Below are 26,328 nucleotides of genomic sequence, written 5' to 3' on the forward strand. Positions count from 1 at the left end.
CTCAACGGCAGGCAGAAAGCACACCCAGGCCTCAGCCCTGCGGCTCCAGGCTACCTCTGCAGCAGAGGCTGGAGTGATACAGAGTTCAAGTTAAGCTGCTAACTTTAATGCCATAGCTATTGCTCCAGCCGGGAAACCAGTCCCCTGTTTCTGTGACTGCTTTTGTTCTCATGTCAGAGCCCTTCTGCTGCTATTCACAAGGAAGGTTCAGGTTATGGGAAAGAGACAAGAACTGTCTCTTTTCAACACTTCAGCGACAGGAGGCAAAAGCAGCCTTATGCCTAGCACCTCGGCACTTCGGAGATGAAGTTCTGAAGTCCTCCAGCATCTCCCCATCAGCAGGGCCTGAGGACCGGCCCTTGGACTGACGTGGGGCCCCCAGGGCTGGGAGGAGGAGGAGCAGCACCAGAGGGGCTTTCCCAGGTCTTCCTCCCAACTTATCCTCCCAGGCTCCCGGCGGTGGTTACCCTGGGGAGAAGGATGGATGCGAGGATCCCTCCTAGACTGACCTTTTCCCTCCCCACAGTGTTTTATCCCTCTCTGCTCCCAGGGTGAGGGAGAAGGGGGTGGAGGGGGCTGTGCTCAGCGGTCGAGCGCCGGAAAGTTTTTTTGCTCCAGAAGAATGGCCCTTTTGAAGCACTTCTGCCCCACTGCACACTGCTAAGCGAAACCAATCCCCGGCGCCCGGAGGCACAAAATCCTCCCTCGAGGAAGAAAAACTCAGCATCCCACCCCCTCTACAACCCTTCAAAAAAAAAGGAAAAAAAAAATAGAAGAAAAAAAAAAAGGAAATCAAGGACAAAAGCAAATCCTCCGCCCGCACCCCGCGGCGGCGGTACTCACGCTGCTGTTGTGCCCCGACCAGTGCACCATGGCTTGGTTGTGCGCCGAGTCGCCGGCGAGTGCGAAGGTGGTGCTGCCCAGCCGCAGCTCCTCCAGCCCGAAGCGGGCGGCGCCGGAGTCCCCCGGCTCCCGCCCCGCCGCGCCGCTCGGCCCCGCGGCGCCCCGAGGGCTGCGGCCCCTCCGCCGCCGGCCCGGTCCCGGCCGTGAGCCCGCAGGGGGGGACCCATGTCCCCGGAGAGGATGGTCCTCGGCAGGAGCCGCCGCCACTCGGGGCCGACTCTCCCCGGCCACTTTCTCCAGCTGCCTCGTCAATTGCCGGGTCTCCCAGCCGTTGAATTTCTCTCCCGCGGAAGCAGGAGCGAGGGTCGCTGGCAGCCCGACATCCTCCGCCTCCATCCCGGCCCCTTGCCCTCTCTCACCTCCCTTCTCCCCGGGGAACCTCCTCTGCTCCTTTTCTCCTCTGTCGGTCCTCAAATGCATTAATCCCTGCTGCGGATGTTGCTGCTGCGGCTTCACCTGGGAATGGCAGTATCTGCAAGTTATTTCTGCACCGGTAAAGCCAAAAGTGAGGAGGAAAAGCCATGTCCAGTACAGAAGAGCAATGTGCCAGGCTGGATACCAGCCAGCAACTTTTTCCATCGCTGCTGACTGCTGATGAGTGCGAGGGAGAAAGAGCAGGAGCGAGAGAGCAGGAGCAGGAGAGCAGAGTGCTGCCGATTCACCCGCCGCAGGGTAAACACAGCAAGAACTCCATAAAGTTTCAGACTCTGCTGTATTAGATGAAGCCGGGGGGTAGGGAAGATTGCTTTCTTTCCCCTTCTTTTTTCCCCTTGTTTTCTTTTCCTTCTTTTGCACTTTTCCCCTCTTTTTTTTTTTTCTTTTTTTTTTTTTTCCCTGTCTCCCAAGATTGGCGTTGCTGATCAGGCTTTTGATGGAAGGCAAAGTCACAACCACACGGGGGAGGAGCTGAATTGAAATCAGAGAGAGAGGGAGAGAGAGAGGAGCAAATCCTGGCTGGTGATTTCTCCCGGCTGCCTCTGTGGAAGTCTCAGCTCGCTCGTCTCCCTCTCGCTCTCTCTCTGCTCCCTCTCACTTCGCCGCTTCTGCATCACACTCCTCCCGTCAGGACGCCCTGCGTGTCTTTCGTGAGTGATTGGTTACTCATTCCCCCCTCTCTCTCACGCATACACCACACACACCCACTCCAAGAAGGACTTACCCCAACTTTTAAACTCGCACCATCTGATCCTCTTGCTTCCCATCAGCTCAGATCTCTAAAATCTACTTCTGAGACCCAAAATACTAAAGCCACTGCATGGCGACTGGAAGCAAATGTGCAAACTGAAGGAGTAATACATACATGTAAGCATACATACATGTGTGTACAGTCTTTCCAGAAGAAATATTTTAATTTGATTAATTAAGTGGCCTTAAATGTCTGAGTAGACTCTGAAATGTCCCTTTCTTCCTCTCTTCCTGTGATTGATGGAAGTGCACTAGAGTTGCTGGGAATAGGCACCTGTGCTCCGTTACACTGAGGGCAATTCATATTTCTGCCCCTCCGTTTCCTTCTCTGCTTTTGCGTTGTTGTACCATCATTTACAGTAGCTGACAATGTTTAGATAAATCACTCAGGCACAGCGAAGATGTAATCACATAAATGCTGATGGAGACAGGGACAAGCTTTTGGAAATGAAATGACAGTAGTTAGTGGTGGGAGAGGGGGAGAGATTCCCCACCATTGGTTTATCAGCAGAAAAAACTCCTTTCTGCTCTAGCTGTCTCTCACATTTTCAGGACCACCAGTTTCTTACCCAGGAGCTGTGCTCCTCTCTCACTAGCTTTCTGCCCCAGGGCTCAGCCACTAGTGGTGGCCAGAGGAGACCACCAAACCCTGATTGCAGAGGTTGCTGTCTGCTGGCCATGGGAGCTGCTGGTCCCTTCATGTAGGCAGCACTATCGGTCACTGAGCCGATAAAGCTTTAAAAGGCACTTGCAAATGCCCACATGCCTTAAGATTGAAGAGAATTAAAGGCTCTTCCACTGGAATTTTATTCCATCCCCATCTGCTTGCTCTCACTCATTCCCATTTGATTTCCAGGAGAGTTTATTTTTTAATTAATGTTTTTAACATTTCCTTCCTGACATGGAAGATTTTATTGTATATTTTTGGTAGGGCATTTCAGAAAGAGAATTACAGATTTATTCCACATTATTTTAGAGATTTCACTCAAGTGCTCACTGGTGACATGTCTTGGGATATAAGCACAAGACCACAGGCAAAGGGGGACTTGCAGTAATCGAGGCTGGGCATAACTTCATGCTGCTTACAACAATGATGGATTGCTGGCAATGTAACCACCAGACCTCAGCTAAATCTACTGTAAAACAATTAACTGCATACCTGTTTCTGTACCTCCCAGCTAAATGGTTACTATTAGTTACAGTCTGTCAGTAATAATAATTAAGAGTTTGTACTGAAACAACCTTCCTTTAGTAAGCCCAAAGCCTTTTAAAAAGGCCAGTGAATTTTACTCTTGTTGTATAAACAGGGGAAACTGAGTCACAGTGCAATCAGCAAAGCATCAAGGGTTCAAGATGGAGCTACCTCATTATAAACCAAATCCTTTGCTTTTTATACAACAGATTGACCAGATGGATCTATCCCAAAGGATGCACTGAAGAGTGGCATCTTCCCATGATAAGTCTCTTTAAGAGGCTTCAGTCTAAAGGGATGAAACTCAAAGAGATGAGTGGAAAGTCAGAAAAATAATTCAGAAGAAGGAAATTAATAAGCAGCCAGAGGAAATTTCTCCTGGGATTGTAATAGAGATTTGCATGAGAATGAATGGCTAAAGCTAATGAGAGAAACAATCTAGCTGTCTCATTTAGGCAGATGATTATCTCTGTGTTGTGATGAGTGACCAGTGAGTGATATGGATGTTCCTGGTAGAGCACAACTTATACTCTGTGAATACACTCCACCTGCAGAGCCCTGCAGCAAATGCACGTGAGAGTCAGTCATGGAAAGAAAACACTGGATCTGATCTTAGGGCCACTGTCACTTTTTCCCTTGTTGTGGGTGGCTATAAGACAGAGATGTACAGTACAACCCTTTCCCCGATCTCTGTTTCCAAGAATCATCTGTTTAGGTGATTTCAGCATCAGAAACTTCACCTGATCCCCTATGTTCAATAGCTACGGATGGACCTGTCTTCCCTAACTTTGTCTAATCCTTATTTATACTCTTGGCATCTGAGACATGCTGTGGTGGTCAATTTTACAACCTGATTATGTGTGCTTTTGAATACTCATGATCTGCACTTAACTGGGACATTTTAAATCGCCATAATCTAATCTTGTTGCTAGCCATCTTTCTGCCATAGATGATGTGATGATTGAGCTATCTGAGATAAGAAGCCAAGAGTCTTTGGCACAAAAGAATAATCCTCTTCCTTTTGATGTAAGGGATAGCTTTCTGAGTTGGGAGCTGCAGTAAGCCCAGGTGCTGTCATTGGAGAGGGGCTAAATTTGTATACTCAGCCAGAAAGAAGCTTTGGTGTGCAGCAACTGAAACCCATGGCCTTGCTAACAAGAAAGGAAAGGCTGCATTCACAGGTATCCTGACCTGGATCTACACCTGATCCGATATTTCAATAGCACAAACTACACCACATGTCCAGTTCCAATCTCTGATGAGAATGTGTTTTTCATCAGACCTGCTATGCTACCCAATCAGGAGGCTGCTCTGCTGTTTCACATGGGCAATATTGCCTTGAGGGAGGATGAAAGGAGTGAGAACTGCAGGCTGTGGAAGAGGAGACAATCGTTGGCACTATAAAACATGATGCTATGAGAGCAAATGAAAAATGCAGGTCTCAGCTGGCCTCATCTGTCTTTACCATGATGAGCAGAGGCAGGAGGTGAACCTTTTTGTCAGGGAGGAGCTACCACAAAGGCAAAGATCTGTACAGGCATGAGAGGGTTTGAGGAGGTTCTCACTTTCAGGATCAGGAAGCACAAGCAGGAATCTAGTGAAGGGAGTAGATACCACTTCGGGGCAGCTGTTGCAGTGGAGCAAGCATCTTCCTAAGGATTTATATAGCTTGAAGAAGAGGAGCAGGAACAGAATGAAATGCAGGTGACTACACAAGTCTTCACTTGGGACTGGGCAGGTTCAGATATAGGGATCGGTCAAGGACATAAATCCTTGTGACAATGATTGCAATAATCTGTCATCTGCAGGAATCCTTTCATCTGGAGTGTTTCACACTTGCAATCAGAGATGACTTGTGAGAATGTGGTCCTGAGATACTTCCTAGCTCCACAGGATTCCTGTCTTCTAAAACATGTCAGGCAATGTACCCTGCATGAGGGAAGCATCTCAAGGCCTTTGCCAACATTGCCTGCACTTTGGTGTAGTATAAGAGGAGAAAGAGGAATGAAAGAGGATGTAGAGAAAGAAACAGAATTGGGTGGGCTTAACAAGCTGAGTTTTCAATATAGGGCAGGGGTATAATGTAGCCTGATCTGTCTTGCACATGCACGTCTTTTAGTCTAAGCAGTATAATCTTTGCCTAGTAAATATTTGTATAATCAGGATTTTGTGAATCCACACTCATTTTAAACCATCAGTTTTCTCTGTAAAGACTGTGTAATGAAGGGAGCCCAAGAAGAACACTATTCCATTGATTCCTATCAAGCCATGGTGAGTGATGAATACTGTAGTTTGACATTACACATAATTCCTCCAAAAGGAATCTCTGTTTGAAAAAAAAAATTACAAATCAGGATACAACAGGGCTTGCTGAACTTTCCCTTAGGAAAAAAAAATGATGGTTCTCAACTGTAAATATCACAAAAAAGATTTTTTTTTCTAAATAGGTTCTGGATGCTTCATTCTTTAAATAAAATAGAGACTAATTATATACATCAAAATTACTGCTTCCAAGTGCTTCTTATTTCACTGGACAAATGGAAATTATTTACCTATATGGCTTGTTTTGAAGCAATATTGAGATAATTGTTACATAAGTATTATCAGAAATAAGTCCTAGGACCTCATATCATGGCAATGCATTCAGCACACAAAACTTATCTATCTGAAAAAAAATCTGGAACTGAAATAAAATCTGTATCTTCCTTCCACTGAATTTCATTTCCCTCACTTAGATTATTTTTGGAAAGGTGATTGAACTATTTATTTTTAACACTAATAATTCCTCTAAATTAATTATCATGAAAGCTCTCCTTTGTTATTCCAGACAATCAAGCCCCAAATCAGTGCCATCCCAAAATTAAGCTGCTGCAGCTTTTAACAGGGGCTCCCATTCATCTGCAAATGTGATGCGATTTTGCTTTAGTTGCCATAAATATTAACAGCAAGGGCTTTTTGTTCTTTTACTCCCTCTTGCTGCAGCCTGTTGCAAAGACTGAGGTTTAAAGTAACCTCAAATAATGCAAGACTTTGCCGCTTTATAATTTAAAGACCCATTTCACTTTTCTAAATCCTCAAATGGAGATTTCAGATAGCAATTTATCTGGCAAGGAGTGCTGGGTGGCAAGCAGATTTGATCAGGGTGATTGCCTCTAAGTGCAGGAGGGTACTCAGCACCCACAGTTGGTGCCAGTTTTCCTTAAAGTGATGTTTATACTGAAATACCTAGTGATGCTCATCAGCCAGCAGCTCGCTCTGGGGACAAGAGGAGTTGTCTGGATCTTTCTCCTCTGGAAAATCTCTCATGTTGGCTCCTCTGTTTCACTTCCACTTCTGGATCCAAAGGGTTTTCACACCATCCCACCACAGACACCAAAGCTCACAGTCATGGTGCAAGACTCATGGGTCCAGACCTCCTTCCCACTCTTCCAGCTACAGAGACTTCCTGAGCCAGCTTTGCACAGTGATGTCAGGGATAAACCAAGGATGGATTTGCCATGCAAGAAAGGGAGTATGTGGACCTCCTCCCCTCCAAAATAAGCTTGTACTCCCAAACATGTGCATAAGCAATACTTGTGGCTGCACAACTACTAGACTCACGCATGACATTGAATCCAGCCCTCTTTGCCACTCTGCCTGTAAATCCTGGGATTTAATCTCACCTCTGCCGTTCCTTCTCTATTGACATCTGCTTCTCTGTGCTGGCCTCACATATCACTGGTCCAGCGATCCTCTCGCCTTGTGATATGGAGGCATCAACCCATTCCAACCTGTGCTCCTAAGTACTGCTCCTCTGTCAGGGATTAGCATGGGATTTAGAAGCTGAAAACACCCCAGGCCACAGAAGACAGTCAATGAGAAAATTTTCTGCTTGAAATTCCCAGCTGGCATTCTCTCTTGATCAGCTTTTGCAGCTTAAGAAACCTGGAAAACTGCCCTGAAAAGCTCATCTTAGCTTCTGCTGGGTTTCGTAGTTTAGTTGAGTGTAAAGTAGAACTGCAAGGACTGCACTTACATCAGGACTGCACGTACCCAGCTAGTGCTCTGAGCTTGCAGCTAAGGAAAAAACTGAGCTGGAGCTCAGAGCTAGAATGAGCTTTATTATAACAACTTCTAAACTAGTAAACACTGGCGGAAGGAGGAAGCCTGAGGTCTATCTCGTAGTCAAGTTATTCACCACCACCGGGATGAATGATAACCACAGGGATGACCCAGCAATTGTCACATTTCATCCTGACTGTTTTAAAGCAACCCCATAATATCCAGAAGGTTTTTGCCATCAATAACTGAAATGTACGTTGTAGACATTTCCAACTACAGGAAAAGCAAGAATGTAACCAGGAAAAATGAAAATTACTTTAGCAAAAGCAAATAATGCTTGACTGACCTGATTGTCTACTGTCACTAAATAGCTGACTATTGTAACACTGGCTCTCACAACAGTCTCATGGTTAACTAAGGAAGTATGGGCAGGTCAAAGCAATTGACAGAGGTTTGAAAGGTGTCTAGACCACTAGTTTCAGAGGTTGAGAATCAACTGATTGGAAAAAGTGTGGGGATTGGACTGGGTTCTTTCTTTGCAATCAAGGTTAACGGCGTATTCATCTGCCTTTGACAAAGCATCATCAGGAAATCAGGAGAAACGATAATCTCCTTCTTAGCACTGCAGAGGCTGAACATGAAGCACTGTTTCTGGTGTGGGCCTCCAGTTCAAGCGGCACATGGAGAAACTGAGGAAGGTTACCAAGTGGAGGGCTACCCAGTTGGTGAGCATAAAACCTACAAGGAGAGGTTGAGAGCTGGGCTTGTTTAGCCTGGAGGAAGCTAAGAGGCAATCAAATATCAGTCTACAACTACTTGAGAGTGAGTTACAAAGATGAAGAAGACAAATCTTCTTCATTGTGACAGGTATTAAAACAAAGAAAAGACAAAATCAGTGTTTAAAACACTCAGACTGAAAATTAGGAAAAGCTCATCCACAAAGATAGTGTCACTCCAGGACAAGTTCTTTAGATTGTGGAATCTCCCTCAGGAAGACAAAGCTACAGCCAACCTGATCTAGTAATGCTGGCAGCCTGGCTTCAGGTGGGAGACTGGTCCTGATCAACATGCCTTTGGATATTTGAATCTATGACATGTCTACAGCTATAGGCAGGAATAAATCCGTCTCTCCCCAAGATAAAGCCAGTAACCTGTTCCAATGATGAATGATTCCGAGATTCATCGTGAGTTTAGATACCATCTTACAGTGAAATTCAGATTCCTCCAGAGACCAGTCCAGTTCTCCTTTCTTTAGGTGCTTGTATCCCCAGCAACAGTTTAACAAATCAGTGGGGATTCTTGGACAATTTCATCCTCTTGGGTCCCATCCCCCTTGTTGCCAAATCTTTGCAGAGCCCTACAGGACTCTCATCATTTATGTGAGAGTGGGGTAAACTGGAGTTCAAGGTCTGATGTAGTGTTATTTCCAGTGGTGGTATGCATTGGAAAACAACAATCAGGGACTGTTGTGCTATAACATCCTAGATTTGACCATACTGAAAAACTTAGGCTTTACCTTTCTCTCTCTTGTTTCACTGGGTACCTATCTGTTATATATATGGCTCTTAGCATATTCTTTCTCTTCCTTGGGTGGAGATGCAAACCTTCCTTTCAATGACAAACAGAGGGTCTTTGCATCTATTGAAAATCAGTTGCAAATTGCTTACTGCGCCCATTGAGTCATTTTCATTCCCTCATCTTCTAAGCCTTTCCAGTCCCTCAAAAGAACTATGGCCGTGGGATGCCTCTGGTTGCCCTGTAACCTTGAAAATCCGCAATTTGAAGCAGACTGATCAAGTGCAGATATTAGTTTCCTGTGAACAATAAATACCACTCTGAGCATCTTCCATAGAGTCAGGATAATTCAGTAACATAAATTTTCCTAAAAGCCTGTTAAGACATAAAAATAATTTGAATTTTGTCCCTTTTTCAGAGATTACTGAACTTCAGTCATCACTGGGGAATTTTGCCTGACATTCTATCAGCTTTGGGTTTATCTGTATCGACAGGGCAATAAAATTTCTTGTCTGTCATTCTACCACTGTCACCTTTGGCTTCTTCACTTGGTTGTGGAAGAATTTAATGGAGGAAAGAGAATAATGATGAAGAGAAAAAGATTACAAACTTAATGGACTGTGAATGCTGTTTATAGTTTGTCATCATTACAGATGGTGTTTTCTTGCTTGTGCACCTTGCTTGATTTCTCTTAGCCAGAAGTGTTGACAAAGTAGAAGTTCCAGGTACAGCTAAAGATAAAATTTCTACTAGAAGAAAGAGAAGACAAGAAAAAAAAATCCTACTTTTTAACTGAAAAAAAGAAAAACAACCAAAATCCAACCAAATCAAATAAAAAAACACACACACACACAAAACCACAAAATAAACAAACAAAAACAAAACAAAAACCCCACAACAACAAAAACAAACAAAAAATGAAGAATCAATCAAACAAACAAACAAGAACTCTTGAGGCTGATTAAAAGTGCAAGCTTGCTCATTGACAGTATTTTGTTTCAGGATGGAAAAAATGACCAGGCAAAAACTTCTGTTAGGCAATTCTGTCCTGCTTCACTGATGCATAATTTCTTAAGTCATGGTCAGAAATCCTTTTCTGGAGACAGCTGCAACACTCACACATCAAACAGGAGAGCTTTTCATACACACACTTCCATGGTACAAAATCAGGATAGATAGATCTGCCCATCAGTTAAAACTCGTTTTACTAACCCAACTCATTTCTGCCTAAAACAAGTTAGAGGATACTCACATGAATGTTTCTGCTAGTTGACAACCAGTGTGATACTTTCCAACACACATCCACATCCAAATATTACAATTCATAGGCAGAGATACCTTTCCCATAGGTCAGCTCTTTGGAAGGTTCATGGTTTCCCACAATCCACCTGGCCAGAAACAAAGGCAGATGAAGAGAGGAAGATTTCCTCTGACCTTTTCTCCCTCCAGCCTGAGAGCTTCTTCAACAGCTGCTCAGACCTGTGGCATCTATCTACTGTTTTGTTCTTGGTGGGACAAAAAGAAGTACCCCCTCTAATGAGGGCAGAAGAAGTAGTGATGAAGGATAGATAGCATGTCAGTCCCACATTTGGTGAGAAACTCTTGTATAAGAAGGAAGGATTTGCAGTGGGTAGTGGAAAATCAGAACAAAAATGAAATCTCTATTTCTGTGTTGTCAATCTTTTCATTGAGAAACACATAGTAAATTTTGAGCTCCTGATGTCATGAGTTTATATGAGATTATCAAATACCTTCATTTGTTTTCTTAAGAAAAACAAACAAACAAAAAACACCACCAAAAACCCAAACAAACAAAAACAACACAAAAACAAAACAAAACAACAACAAAAAACCCAAAACAAACCAAAAACAAAACAAACAAACAAACAAAAAACAAAACAAAACAAAACAAAGGGAAAAAAAAAAGCAAACCCAACCAAACAAAAACCTAGTACTGGAGAACAGTATGAAGACAAGGCTTCTACTAGCTCCTAGCTCCAAATCTAATCTGAATTGTTTCAACACAAGATACAAAGCCAAAGCAGTCAAATTTAAATATTCCATTTGAATACTTTGGAAATTAAGCACTTCCTTTTTTAAAAATATATTCTGGACCTAATTTTGCCTGCTTGCAAGACTTTTAAAAATACATATATTTTACATATGTTTATACATATATACACATACATAAAAGGAAACACTTCTTTGAAAGCTGAAAAAACTACTGCATTCAGCTCAAAATGAATATTTGATTTTTGTGCCCTTTTAAAATTCAATTTGGTCAGGAAAATATAAAAATCAGTTATTTGTATGGCTCCAATTATTTGAGATATTTGCCAGAACACCTTGCAACGTAAAAGAATTTCTTTCTATAAATTTGGTACTGGGTTCATTTCTTGCCCAGAGCTCTTAGCAGTTTATCTGGGACATCAGTGGGAGTAGCACCTGGAAGATTAAGCTATATAAAGCTCATAAACAGATATTTGTGCCAGATAAAGAGGATCCTGATAAAGATAATTTATTTAAGGATTAAAGTTGATATTATGTCTAAAGGGACTCCATGAAATAATTTCAAAGTGAACTGAAATTATTTCAGTTTTCAATGAATCTCTTGCAGGTAAGAAAAGAAAGAAATCCCTTCATCTTCAGTGAAAATACTTCCTCATTGAAGAATCAGATTTATGAAATATGGGTGATGGAAAAACAATAACTTCATTTGGTACACATATACACACAGAAAAGTCAATAATAGCCCAAGCAGTGGAAGGAACTCGTAAGTAATGTCTCTGCCGATTCCATTGCAAGTATTCCCTGAGATTCCACATATTTGTGGGAGTGTTTGCATGTGGATGGCTCTGTGTGTTTAATATCTATTCTCATTTCAGGGAAGCATAGCAGAAAAACTCAATTTGGATGTATTTTCATTCAACTAATAGTAGTTCAGGGTTTGTGCTTCTCTTATGCCAAAACTGTGCTTGCCAAGGTTTGAAGCCCTCCAAATGCATGTTAGTCCAAGTCTGAATCACTCTTTCTCCTCTGTTTGAAACAATGTTTGTTCAAAAGATATTAAGTGTGCTTCACTTTACTCTTTGTTCAATCCAAAGTAATTTTTGACATTTTTATCAAGACTTCTTGATATCCTGTTTTAAAACAGTTTAAATTTTCCAGTCTGGCCAAGTCTCCATGTACATTTCATTTCATTACAATCGGTGGGAGTCTTTTCATTGATTTTAATGGAATTTGGATCAGGTTTGTTTGTAGCATAACTTACATATGTTTGCTGTCATGGAATAAGCCAGTTACCACAGCAGCAGCATCCAGGGAACTTTGGAGATCAATGAATAAATCCAGGATCTCAGACCTTGCTTAGGATGAACTTAAGCAAGTCCTGGCTTATTAGTGATGACTGCTCCATATAACACATCTTGAGCATCTGCCCCTTCACTGTAGTAAGAGCTTCTTTTCCGATTCATTCTCTCCCAGCAGTCAGCTCAATTTAATATTTAATATGGTTCCTCGGTCTCCTGTAAGATTCCCTGATCATGATTTCAAATCCTCATTGGCACACTCCGGGAATTTTGCTGCTTTAAACATCTGCTGAAGGACTCTTTGGGGTGCAAACTCAACATCTTTTATACAGTTTGGTTCTTTTTTTCAGTTTCCAAAAGAGGCAAAAATAAATAAATGAGGCATGGGGCCTGGACTGTTTTCCTGTATTGTTTTGTTCTATTTTGTTACATAGGTGCATCTCTCTGAACAATCTTATTTTGTCTCTGTTGCTGTTGTTTTTTGCCAGGCAATGTAATTATCTTGATTGGTGGGTGGCCAACAAAGTTTTAATTAGATCCAGGGGGATTTGAGTAGGACTGTGTATTTAAAAAAAAAAAAAAAAAAAAGGCAAAACAATGTTGCTAGAATTAATGTTTGCTTATGTTGTGAGACATCTTCTGTGAAATATGACGTCGCCTCTTCGCATTTCTATCTCTGTCCTCTCTTCTCCTGCTTTGCTCTGTCATTTGGTGAACAGGAAATGGTGAACTGGCATTAACATCCATGTACTGAGGTGGTGCTGCCAAGATGTTGGTGCTGCAAAATGTCCAGCAGCTCGGCCCTTGCCAAACAGAGCCATTGATCCTCCAGCTTGTGCCAGTTCAAAGGACCATCAGATGCGTATCCAGTTTTGTGGAATGGCTGACAAGTGATTTGGGGCAGGGGATTGGCAAGGACTACAGTGAGCAATGCTGAAGGCACCTGGGAGGTCTTTCTGGCGGGTTATAGTTATTAATTTTTGACTGGAAAAGGGTTGTTTTTATTTATTCGGTTGTCTAACAATATCCCAGTAATGAAGTAACCTGGATAGGGGGAGGGGGACAGAAAAACTCATATTGATTTTCTAAAAGCAGGCAGGAATGCTGTTATTTTCCAATTAATGTTCAGCATTAGAGACCAATCCAGCTGGAAAGAGCCAGCGAAGCAATACCACGCTTTTTGCTTTCTGCACATTTTCTAGTGATATTTTTTCCTCATTTAGCTTCTTAAAAAAAAGACCCTAAAAGCTACTTAGGCCATTTCTTTGGATAATGCGAATTAACTTGTCATGGACTTTACTGGCATGACTATGAAATATTCATGGTGAGAATCCAACAGTTTATGCTGAAACAGAAGCCACGTTCATTCAATAAAGGCTGCACCTGCTCCAGTGACGAAGGAAAGTGTGAGAGAGGAAAACCATCCGAATGCAGCACTGGTGATAAGGATGCTTCTCTATGAATCCTAGAGCAGGTCCACAATTCTGATGGCACTGCTGATGACCTCTAATCTGATTCTGAGTCACCCTTTTCATTTCTCTTTTTTATTCTGCATGTCACAACGTCCATGCCTCTTCCTTCTTGTGGTTTAGCACACCTGAAGTTCACCAGATTCAATAGCAAATAACAAGTGAAAATGACACCATCACATCCAGCCACCTTCAAGTCCCCCTTAGTGACCACTGGCTGAATGGCTTCATTGGAGTGATGTGACCAGGAGAAGCCTCCAGCACAAATCCAACAGGCAGCTCAAGTTGATGCCACTGACTCTCCTATGAGACTCAACAAACATTAGATCCTGCAGCTTATGCTATGCGCCTGCAGCAATGAGCACTGATAACAGGAAAGCTGATAGGAAGCAGAGGAATTACCACATTTCTGAGTAAATATGTGCACACACAGGTAAACATACATTCACATAAATTGAGATCCTTATTTTTTGACAGGTTTCTGAGGTTTTATCTGAGTTTTCAAGCCCCCTAAGCTTTCTCAATTTTTATTTTTCTCTTTTGCACATTGCATTTTTCAAATTATTAACTTGTGCTGGGGTGAACTCTGCTGAGCTCAAGCAACAGCAGGGCTTGGCTGGGCAGCAGCCTTCACTGTATTTCCATATGATTTGCCCCTCTCCTTCCACATGCTCAGGGAATTTGTCTGTAGAAAGTTCACATTGGGACTTTCCCCTGTATACAAGTTATGACAAAAGGTGTCAAAACTGAATCCTGCTCCTGTCCATCCTGGACTTGGCAAAGCTTACGGAAAGCCACAAGCACCCTTTACTGTTGCACAGAGGTGGAAATTTTGCCAGATACACCTCAACAGTTTTGCATAAATTTCAATATATATGTTCTTATTTAACAAATATTTATTTAGCTATCACTGCAGTTTTCCTTTAAGGGCCTAGCAAGAGCCCAGGGAGAGTGAAAAATACACCAGGCTCTGCTGAGAAATTATACGCCCTGCAGTCATACTGTGTATTTAGATTCTGGAGACAAATTTTAGGGCCTGAATTTATTTATAGTGTTTAATAGATGCTTTGATAATTATGTGCATGGGAATGGAAAACAAATTCTCCAGATTAAAAAGCATAAAGAAAGCTTGTTTGGATTAGCATGATCAACTGAAAGCATCAATTTGATTCTTGGTATATATATAATTTACTGAGCTGCAAAATAAACATACTCTACTGTTCCTCTGCTGAAGGCTCCAGCCATAAATATTTCATTACTTTAAAAATGTATTGCTATTAGATAGGTCTTTTAGTATTCAGCAGAATCAAGTTTTAAGTAATAAAATAAAATTGTTTCTATTTCCTGAAGGACCTTTTTTAAGCATACTATTTCAGCTCAGTGAAAATTGTTCTGCCACCTGTTGGGTGCTGGCAGAATCGTCCCACAAACAAGTGGGGATTTTTATCAGCTTTGAAGGCATAAATAAATTCCTGCTCTCACAAATGTGGGGATAATTACATCATGTCCTGGTCTGTCTCGCCCTGTACTGCTACTAACTTCATCAGCTCTGAGGAAAATGGATCTGCTTCCTGGATTATGCAAGGGAATGAAGACTGTACGAGGAAAAGAGAAAGTTAATCAGGCAAACAGAAACATCCACTAAAGGAGAGAGAGGCAGAGGGCAAACTCTCTCTTCTCATAAAATCCACGGAAATATTCACAAGCAGCTAGGAAATAAATAAAAAACCACCACCTCATCACAAAGGCTGGGGGTTGTCACAGCACGAAGGTCCCACAGGACCATTATAGAAAGACAGGCAGTGACCTAGTGACACCATCGCTATAGCTTTTCTTTGCACAACTAGGACATTTCTGGTGATTTTCCTGCCTTTACTTGAAGTGGCCCCAAAACATGCTTTTGCAGAGGATTTCAGGATGGCTTATCGCTGAATTTGGGGGAAAAAAATATATATGTATATACATATGAAATTTGTCAGTGTTTTTCCTCTCTTGGAATGCTTCTCAGGGAAAAAAACCAAATATCTGGGGATTTTGTGGAATGATTTGATAGTGTTGGGGTGTCTCTATTCAGCAATTGATGGGTTTTGCTGTTCAAAAATCTGACATCTTAAACATAGGATTAAATGTGGGTACATAGACACATGGGAAGATTTTTCTGCTGTATGTGATGCACTGAGGCCACAAACAATCACAAATCTGGAAGGAAGTCATTTGTTGCCCATGTACCACTTTGGCACTGGGTAAACTCTGTGACTTCTCAAGAATAGCTCCCCAGAAATCAAACAGTGTACCTGAACATCATGAAGTACCTTTTTACCAATTTATCATTGTGCTTCTTGAAATCCTTAAGGACTCACAGACTGAGCACTGAGTAAAGACCACAGTCCCTTCCCATAAAAAGTTGTAGTCCAAGTTATCAAAGCGTTAACAGACATTAGCCTACACATGGAGGAGTTGAAAGGTGTGCAACATTAAATCAATATAAATTATATGTCTAGGGCAAAACTCTATCCCAAAATGTCACAGGATTAAGCCTTCAGATTACATTGTCAATGTCTGGTTTGGTTTGGTTTTGGTTTTGTTGAGTGTTTTTGTTTGGTTTGGGTTTGTTTGTTTGTTTGTTTGAAAACACAGCAACAGATATTCCCTCTTCCTCCACTGAGCATTCAGTCAGGAAAAAATCTGAGAAAGGCATTGCTTTGCAGACTTGCAAACTCTCCTGAAACTTGTTTTCTCTTTCTAATAGCCCTGAAGAACTGTTTTGGTCCTCAGCTGTGAATTATTTTTGTGAAGGAAATTCCTTATGTAGGAACAGCTGCATAAGTTGGAGTTTCTAAGGTTGATATGAGAGTACTTTGTGTCACTTGAAGAGCTATTGAAAAATCTCATCAAATACTGACATTTCAAGACAGTCTTCTTTTGCAGAAATCTGAAATAACTTCAGCCAATTTTACATTTCATCAAAACTCAAAACAGATACTCTGACTGCTGCAATTTTTATCACCATTTTCTTGTTTCTAAACAGTATTATAGCTTTTTTGACAAAAGCTGAGTTGCCGTAGGTTTTTTCTTATGAAAATATATATTCAGTTATATGAAAAGTTTCATGTATATGGAAAATTACATACAATCTTCATGTACATATTCTGAATCTTCATTCAGAATAGTAATTTGAAAATGACATCATTTTCCCTGATATGCATGTATGCAAATTTGGCACAGGGTACCTGAGCTGAAATTATGAACTAAGAACTGATAATACATTGTGCATATGGTACAATTCATTAAAAAAAAAATAAAAATAAAAATATATATTTTTGGAGTATTTAGGGAGTGTGGAAGGGCTGCCAAGAGGATGCCTGCAGTGCTGTTTCCTATATCAGTATCAGGTAATTTATCACCATTTCAGCTACATCCTGTTCACAGCAACACTTCTCAAAAGCGCTGACATCAGTTTCTCTAAAGGCTGTTGAACTGACTTCTCAGATTCCTTAACTAGTCTCCCAAGAGCTGATGGTACATCATATTGGAAAAAATGTGATGAATAGAAAGACATTATGGATCTGACCATTCAAGCCTGGGTTCACAAGAAGTGGGTCCACCACTTCTCCTCCAGGTTCTATTCAGAGGTGGTTACTTTCTTCTGTCTTCATGGTCCTGTAAACTTCCCCACAACAATAAAGTTTGAGGATGTATGTTGGGGAAAAGAGTGACTTCATGGGCCAGCTGGAAGCTCAGCTTGTTACCCTGTGGCACTGCAGCTGGATTACGTGCCCTGTGTGATCACTACAGCAGTCTGGTGAGCCCGTCTGCGTCAACAGCACTGTAGGTCCAATCTCCAGCTAAGATAGGTCAAGGCAGACTCTAGTGAGGCCACCCTGGTTTTCCCCCAGGACATGGCCTCATGAAGGCCATCTAAAAGTCCAGCTCTAGTACTGTAAAAAACACACTTGGCCTTGGTTCAGTCTAGTGCTGAACAATGCCTCGTGTAAGTATCTGCTGCAATGAAAGAACGGTCTCCAGAAAGGCCATGATGTTGCTCTACCATCCTGGCTTCTGCCTGTGGGGCTGAGGAGGAAGGCTGACTACTTCTGAGCAATATGCGAAAATTATCTTGGGATGTGCATGTGGCAGGGTAAACTTATTCCAAAGAATAATCTCTAATCACGCCTAAAATCTTAGTGATTCTGGTCTTAAGGCTGGTAACAGGCACAGTGAACATAGTGAGTCAAGGCCACCTGGGATTGCATGCCTGAAAGCAAAAAAAACAGATGCCAAGGAAGAAATATAAGCCTTAGACAGTCATGTAGTAATACTTCTTCAGAATACTCTCTCACCTTCAGCAGCTTGCAGCTGAAGGACTTCCCAAACCAAAAATGGCTCATATACATGCAGTAATTCTCAATGGGTTTCTGCACTGGATAAACATGGCATAGAACTAATCAGCATTTCATACACCTCCAAGTGAAAGTTTAGAAAATGCAAAGCATATTTTTTTCTTTTTAAACTCCAAATCATCCCAATTTCAGGCGCATTTATACCCTGACTTTCCACACAACACTCAGTGAAATCATGCCTCATTAGCTCACACATAAGCCAACATGCCTCTATAATCCAAATTCCTTTTCTCACCTTCCTCAGATTGTATTTTTTTCCCTCACTGCTGCAGCTTAAATTGATTTACGGCCCCCAAACACAATTCAGATGCTCTGTGGTTTCATGGCCCCTTTTAAACTCTCCTCAATGGCAACGGATATGGAAGCGTTGTTCAGGTCCTCTCATTTAACATTATTTGATTCTTCACTCCCTGTCCTCCATCTCCCTCACTTCCCCTTATTTGTATTCTCATCAGTGTCACATTAAATGCCGTGGAACACGCTTTTAGGGTAATAACAGGCCTGAAGTTTATGAAATAAAAGATTGATATCAGCTTCATAAGACTCAGGGGAAGCAATATCTTTTCTGCGCCTTGCCATCCCTTTAACTGCAGCTACCTTTATACATTGTAGAGGGAGAGAAGAATTTAAAAAAAAAAAGAGAGAAAAAAGGAGATATCTCAAAACAGCAGTGGGATTTTGGAACCTGGTGTGCTGTTAATTTCTTTATCGCTTTAACAGCAAGGAAGTTGCACTTGTTTCTTTGTGTATTTCAGTGGCATGTTTCTTTCAAGGGCTTGGCAAACTTTTTCCTTAAATGCCACTAGATTATTAAATGTTCAGGCTTTGTAACCAGTGGTTTATAGCCATCACATACTGAAAGGGCAACAACTGAAAAAACTGTCTATTATTATAGATAAACAGAACCTATGCCAGTTATCAAGGTGGAATAAGAAAAGAGGCAGTGAAATCAGGCTGGAGTTTTACGCCAATACCCAAGCTGGTGGCATCTGGGTACTGCTTGTGAAACCTGTGCCATCAGGCTGAATGATCTCCCTAAACTGTTTTAGCAGCAAATTGGTTCCTCTGAAGGCAGATCTGAAACCACATTTGGATTAGGGTGATACGCACAGAATGCATTAAAGCCTTTGGATAGAGGACTTGATTTGGGATCCAGCACTTGCTCCATCTTCCACTCCATCAGATCTAACTGCTCCGGAGCAGTACCTGTGTCAAACACTGCCTGCTGCAGCTGCAGGGAGTGAGGATGGACTGAGCATCTGACAAAGCTCAAGGACTCTGGCGTGGTGGTCCTTTCTAGGGTTGTACACCAATTCAACAGCATGAAAGTTTTGAGCAAAACCTGCCTGCATTTATTTAAAGAGAAACTGGAGAAGCTAGAAAAGGTAGTAGACAGCTTCAGCCCTACAGTAGTAGACACTCACTCTTACAGTACTTGGGGACACTCATCAGGAAATTGCCCATATGTCTTCAAACAGTATCTCCCATGTCCCTGTATGTCCCCATATCAGTCCCCTCTATACATTACTGAAGTCTTTTGCCATAGATTTTTCTCTTTCAATGGTCTGCTTTGTATTCCCAATTCACAGCTTAACCCTTGGTTTTGCAGGTTGGAAAATGGACATGGGTACATTTAAGATGAGGAAAGCTTTTACCTTTTTATTTTTCTTTCTCTTTTTTGGGCAGCCATTTTTTATGTTTTTGTGGGGTTGTTTTTGTTTTTTTTTTCTTTTTTTTTTTTTTCCTTGATGACAGATCTTAAACTTGACACAAAAGGTAAAAGCCATTGCATCTTCAGCTTTTTGCTTTGCTACCTCTGAATATTGGATTTTCCCCCTTTAAAATGATTTTTTAAAATGCCACTAATTCAGAAAAACTTGTTGAAATGGACAGATGAGGGGTGGGAGAACCTGAAGAAGCAAGCTACCTTGCCAAAACCATCCCACTAATCCCACCAACTTGTCAGTGTTTGACAGAAGCAACTGTAAAGCAACAAACAAGATTATTATGAAGGACAGCAATATTTGTTTTTTAAATGGGCCACATTGTACCAGCTCCACCTTCCCCAAGTGTCAACAAGGCAAATTGCTGTAACACAGCTATCCTAGGAGAGACTTGATCCTCAGCCTAATAAACTCAGTGTGAGCTTTTGCTGTGGCTTTTCTCTGAACTGAAACAGGTCCTATAGATGTATAAAACAGTCCTCCACAGGAGTACGCCAATAGGTGTTCCTATAGAATTGGTGTACAACATCCAAAGATGGAAAATAAGGGGGTGATTTTGAAATTTTGAGTTTAAATAATGGTTTGACCATTTTTATCTGCATCTTCCTGCCCTCCTCCCTTTTCAGATTTTTTCTGAGTGAAGGATTGTTCAGGTGTGAACCCACCTCAGCACGATGGCTGATGACTAACCATGCAAAAAGGGTTGTATTGTAAAAGAAATCGGCAAAGGATTTAGAGGTATCAAAAAGGTGTGTTGTCATACAATCACTGAATGCAGTCACTGAGTATAGGCCTTTCCCCACTAATTCTATCATCAAGCCCAGTACAGTGTGGTCTTAGGCACAGAGATGTCAAAATGAAATCATTATCAGAAAAGTGCTTAATAAACAAATGTTAGCTGTCCCAAAGGACCTTGGAGCACGATTGAAAAACTTTCACAAGCATCATAACTTGCTCTGAAAGGGTAGTAGAGCCACAGCTCTTAAGCAAAGCATGCTTTAGGTTGCAGAGCTGAGTTAATCATCAAAAGTAATTGAGTAAAAGAGCCCGAACTGACTGAAGAACCATTGGGTTCACAACAGGTGCTTCCTTTCTGTAAAATGTTAAAAGATGAGGACTTTTCTGGCCATGGCACAGGTTGATAGAACTGAAATAGTTCTGTAAATATCACGGGTTTGTTATAGGAAGTTAGCAATGTCTCAACCCAAAGTCAGACCCAAGATTCAGAGAAATGCATAAGTAGATTGAATGAACCTTACTGGCTGGAGAAGTACCTCCAAATTGGTGAATTAATAATGCAGACCAGAGGATCATTCACTGAAAAGCTAAGGGGATTTTGAAATAGTGTGTAACTATTGGATTTAAATTCTAGCCTGTATTGCCTTTAGTCTCCCAGCTCCCCTCCTACTACTGGTCCTTTCTCTTCTTCACAGTCTAATGGAGTTAGAAGCATATTCAACAGCACCTCAGGAGCCACTTCTGGCACTTGATAAGCAGCTCTAGATGCAGCGTTGTTAATGTGTCTGGAGACACGCTCAGTGAGGGCTGCCTCTGGAGCAACCTCTGTTCGTGAGCATGCTTCACCATGCCTGGATTTCTGGGCTGCATTCATCTGGTGTCAGAGGCATTGGCTGTTTAACACCACCACATATCAAGAGGGAGCAGATGAGGGGAAGATAAATGATTTACTGAATAATGATGTCAAAATTCAACACACCAGAGAATTTTGATTTAGACATTTCAGGGACTGGCAACGCACAAAGCAGCACTTCACCTGCTACAGGAACATTGCAAATCTGAGTACGGACAGAGAGAAAGTACACAGATAATGTCCTGGGAAATGGATCAGACAAATATTCAAACCCTTAGCCAACTGCTTCTCAAAACAGCCCTCCTTCTGCCATTGCAGACCCTTCCTTCGCTGCTATTTTTCTGAAAAAGGAAATAGTAAAAATAACTGAGAGAAAGAAAGAAGTTTGCTAGTTCTTTGGTTCATCGACAGTGACCAGAATCAGCAACCTCATATTGATCCCAGCTTGATCGGAAGCAGGTTTGGAGACCTAGAAGTTCAGCAATTCTAAGGGAAAGTATGGACAGAGAAATAGTTTTCTCAAAGAAAATGTTGATAATCACTGTAACAGAAGTTAGTTCTCTCTAAAAAATGAGTTTGATCACCCTGAAACAGGGTGGCTGGATCCAGTGACATATTGCTACCAAAGCAACTCAAACTCAGTACAGCCATGTGGGCACTTTGCTCCAAAAAATGGTCAAAAGAGCCTGGGAAGGCAGCACAGACAGATACCTAAGACTTGGCTGTTCCTGAGAAAGCCTTTGCAATTATTGCAGCTTAACATCAAACTATACTGACTGCAATCAATTATTACCTTAAGACATTTCTATTCTTCACTTCCATTCCCTGAGGACAGAAACACTGTCAACGATTTTACAACTCTACAAGGAGACTTGAGCAGTTAATTGTTTGTTTTATCACTCAGTTCAGAGTGAGTGAAGATTTCAGATATAAGCTGGAGGACCATCCACGCATGCAATGAAAAGCACAGTCATGAAGATCGTTACACAATCCACTTTGGTGACTCTGTCCTTTCTCCCAGTTTGACCCTTCCAAAACGTTTCAACTCCCAAACCAAGTGCAAATCTGTAGCAAGCGTTTCCTCTTCCTCACTGCACTCTACTCAGCCTATTGAAGGTCCCCTCTGCACAGATTGTATCTCCAGTTCTGTACAATACATGTGTGCCATTAGCATTTCCATAGAGGTCACAATTTTTCACCAGCTAATAAGGACACACACTTTGATATAACCCAGTAGAAGCCCAGTTACAGAGATATACAGAAGTCAAAATTAACAGAAAAATCTCTTTAATCCATCTGAAGTTATAGATCGTACCCAGATGCCCAAATTTCCCTAGCACAACATCTACATTACTTTTTTGAGCATTGTGCATGCATATATATATGTACACACATATAAACCTCACAAATATGTGATATGTATAGATGTACACACACACCATGCATATCGATATATAAAGTACATTCACGTTAACAATTTCCCTGGTTCTCCGATTTTTCAGTGTTATCACTTTTTTTTTTTTTTTCTTTTTTTTCTGATGACAGCAGTTAGGAGCCATGAAAAGGGTATTTTTGAATATAAAGCATTCTGCCTTCCTGAAGTCTATATAAGATACACTTGCACCTCAATAATTGTATCTCTAATTCTGTAGTTCAAGACCTTGAATGCAATTTTGCTTATGATGCAATAAGGGCTCATTATGAAAGAAAAAGATAAGAGTTTCTCCTTCCTCCTTTGTAACAGAAGTCCCAGCAGGCACATCATAATTTCTATCAAGAACCCTTCAGGCATGGGTTTGACTGGTCTGTTTCCTTACAAAATTATGTTGCAGACATCTTGATTATTGATAAATTTCCGTATGGAAGGGAAGAGACACAGAAGAAAATTCTGGTACCTGACTGCCATCTGCAAATGTCCATCAATTAATTCAGTTATCTTCATGGCTCTAGGATGTTCAGATTGCAATGTACCACTGCAAGATGATAAAAAACTAGGTTACTGGTATTTGTTTATTTATTGCTGGCAACAGAAAGACACCATCACAGTGCAAGGAGAGGAAATTGCCTCTTGGTAAAGATTAAAAGTGTGATGTGGAAAATTGTTCAAAGACACAGTCTAATTAAAAAAAAAAAAAATCATCATTTAAGACCTACAAAAAGTTTGTGTGTCTAGTCATCAATCATAGATTATTAAAATAGTTCAGGACACTATTTGCTGTTTTGTCATCTCTAGGAACTTTTGAAAGAACTACATCCAAAAGCAGCCCTAAAATGAAGAAGTGGTCAAAAGTTTTGAAATTTAGTGTTAGAATAAAGCTTTCCTAACATTGCTTTTTCCAGTAGAACATTTGAAAATATTGTTGTAACTCATACAGAGAGAGAGAAAAATAAATAAACCTTGGGAATCCAGTTTCATGGAATTGTTAAATAGAACATTTCAAAGGTCCTGTTTTTTGGCTATAATTCTGCAAAATCTCATCTCAGCATCAGATTTTAGGAGATTTCACCTTAGCGTGTCAGAAAGCTCATGAGGAATTCCTGATGCCGATACCACTTCTCTGGTACTCCAGGCAAACATTTGCCTGTTTTGGTACGGGGGAAGAAAATCTCAGGCAGATACATTCTAGCTTAAAGTCTAATTTTATCTGTTTACAGTTTCATGCAATACAGGTCTCAGTCTTCCTCTGCTTAAGCATTCTGCATGTAACCCACTGAACAGTGTACACAAAAATTCTCTTCTCTCAAGTCATAAAGAATATGAAAGGTTATAGTCTCAATATACAGATGCTATGCCTCTCAGATCACTCTGCAGATCTGTAGGTCTTCAATCCAGTTCCCAGCGTGAAAGTCAAGTACCCACATGCACAGCGCTACATAAGTGTTGTGGGAAAGATGATCCTGCAACCTCTGGCTGAAGCCAAAGGAGAGGAAGCCTCCTTTACTCTATCACTCTTGCACTTCATGACCAATTTGCACCCTGCATACTCCTGCATTTACATGGACAGGGGGTCTGAGGATTTGTCAATGTTTGTTGCATTTTATATGTTCTGGTTCTGAGGTTTTATATCCTGTGGTCAAACCTTTATGTAGCCAAGTCTTTTCTTCTCCCCTCTGAGAACTGTTATGACCTTGGTTTTGGATGTTGCATCTATCTGAAGAATTACAGACACACACCATGGGCTGTCTCAGACACTTCTCTTTGCACCTTCAGTTCTTCACCAAACAAGAGTAAAAAGACTATACAAATGAGCCCAACAGAAAAGCCTACAAAATGCATTGATCAGGAAAGAATAACGCTACAGCATGTGTTAGAAAACAATCACTTTCCCATCATTTGCCAGACCCCACTGATGGAAAACATTAAAAAAAGCCAAACAAACAAACTTCAAACGTTGGATTAAATTATGTTTTAGTTTTATGGTTTTATTTTCCCTCCATGGAAAGCCAGCTTTATTTCCATTAAGTATTATGTTCCATTTTTTCATTAAAAACAGAATAAATAAATATTGTACAAGAGCCCAAAAGCAGAGTTAATTAAAAATACCAAGATAATTGACAATTCAATAGTAAACCACTAGTGTGAGTGCTGAAGTTAAATTGGAATTTAAAATTCCTCCAGCTTTTGCTAATCTTTGATGCTCAAGGGAACAAAAGAAGTTTTTATTTTGGAAAAAATTATGATTTTTACATTACAACCCCTCTTTTCTTTTTTAGCTTGATTTCCTTAGGAAATCAGTTGCCTTGTCAAACTGTCCGTCATTCCTCCCTTAATTACTTTTGAATATACTTGTAATTTAAACCACATTTGAAAGGGGGAGATAAGTCCCAGGAACAGTGACTTTTTCCAAGTTTCACTGAACTGCCTGAGTAGAAAAGTGAGATGTGAAGGGCTGGTTATGTTGGAAGAGGGACAGGGAGCAAGTCACTGCAGGCAAGAATCCAAGGAAGCCACAGGCACTCAGAGGATCAGGCTGGGTATAGGGAGACGCTGATGTTCTGGTGGAAGAGATGACAGCTACAAATACACACATAACCTGGCTGCTGCTCTGCTGCTTATTAAATTCCCAGTTAGGTTTTTCTGATCCTAAATTTCATTGCCTTTTAGGTGATTTTCTGTCATGGATTCAAGATAGCAGAATTTTTCATTGAGTGAGGGAAGGAAATAGCTGTTTATGAAATGCCATGTCATGTGGAAAAAGATTATTGTTGTTATTATAATTGTATGTATATTATTACATTATTAATTAGAAATCTCCTGTTTATATTTAACTAAAACAAACAAAACAAAACAAAGTTTTGAGCAAACCTTCTTGAGTTTTGGTTTTATTGTTGGCCAAATCCACTTCTGCCTCATCACAAGGTAGACTAGACTGTAAAACTTGTAAAATCTGTGGAAAGCAGAGGCTAGAGGCAGACAGAGAAGGAATAGGAAGACAAAATAGCCATGCTGTAGATTGTAAAAAACATATTTTCTCATATAGAAAATGACGGGTATATTACAGAGAAAAAAAAGAATTAATTTCTTTAGCTGTAAAGGGCCTCATAGTCTATTACCATCACCTTGTGGAAGCCAGTAGCCATCATGGCAGATGTCTCTTCTTTTCCAGTACTTCAAGAAATTAACTGTCAGTCTTCATTTCAGCTAGTGGCTTCACCATGATATGATGCTGCGCTTAAGAGGGTTTGAATTCCAAACAATTCCTTTGGCTTCATTGTCTCTCATATTTGATAGGAATCTCCTGATGAAATCCAGGATATCACATTTGAGACATCAAGGCAAATTTGAGTTGGCAAGCATGAGGCTGGATTGTACTTTTGGCAATGAAATACTCCTACTGGGAAACCTGGAGGACATCCAGATCCTAAAGCTCTATTTTATCATTTGGGCTGGGGAATAGGTACTTTAAGCAACTTGAAGATAAGACACCCTTGAGTAGAGACAACATCACAAGGGACTAACTTCCAGTGTAGCTCTACATACATCGGCAGAGTTACATCCA

The 26,328-nt window shown here is 41.1% G+C and overlaps 1 protein-coding gene across 1 annotated transcript in view; it reads right to left on the reverse strand.

Annotated features, from left to right (window-relative positions):
• SORCS1 (sortilin related VPS10 domain containing receptor 1) overlaps positions 1–1,903 on the reverse strand; it is a gene marked incomplete at its 3' end in the record, with an annotated part of 285,174 nt that extends 283,271 nt beyond the window's left edge. Inside the window, exon 1 of the mRNA XM_080347835.1 lies at positions 844–1,903. Coding sequence (XP_080203961.1) covers positions 844–1,482 — 639 coding nt within the window. The 5' untranslated portion in view covers positions 1,483–1,903. The remainder of the gene's footprint in view (positions 1–843) is intronic.
• Positions 1,904–26,328: the final 24,425 nt, after the last annotated feature.

The sequence above is a fragment of the Nesoenas mayeri genome, assembly GCF_963082525.1.
Source record: "Nesoenas mayeri genome assembly, chromosome: 7".
NCBI lineage: Eukaryota > Metazoa > Chordata > Aves > Columbiformes > Columbidae > Nesoenas > Nesoenas mayeri.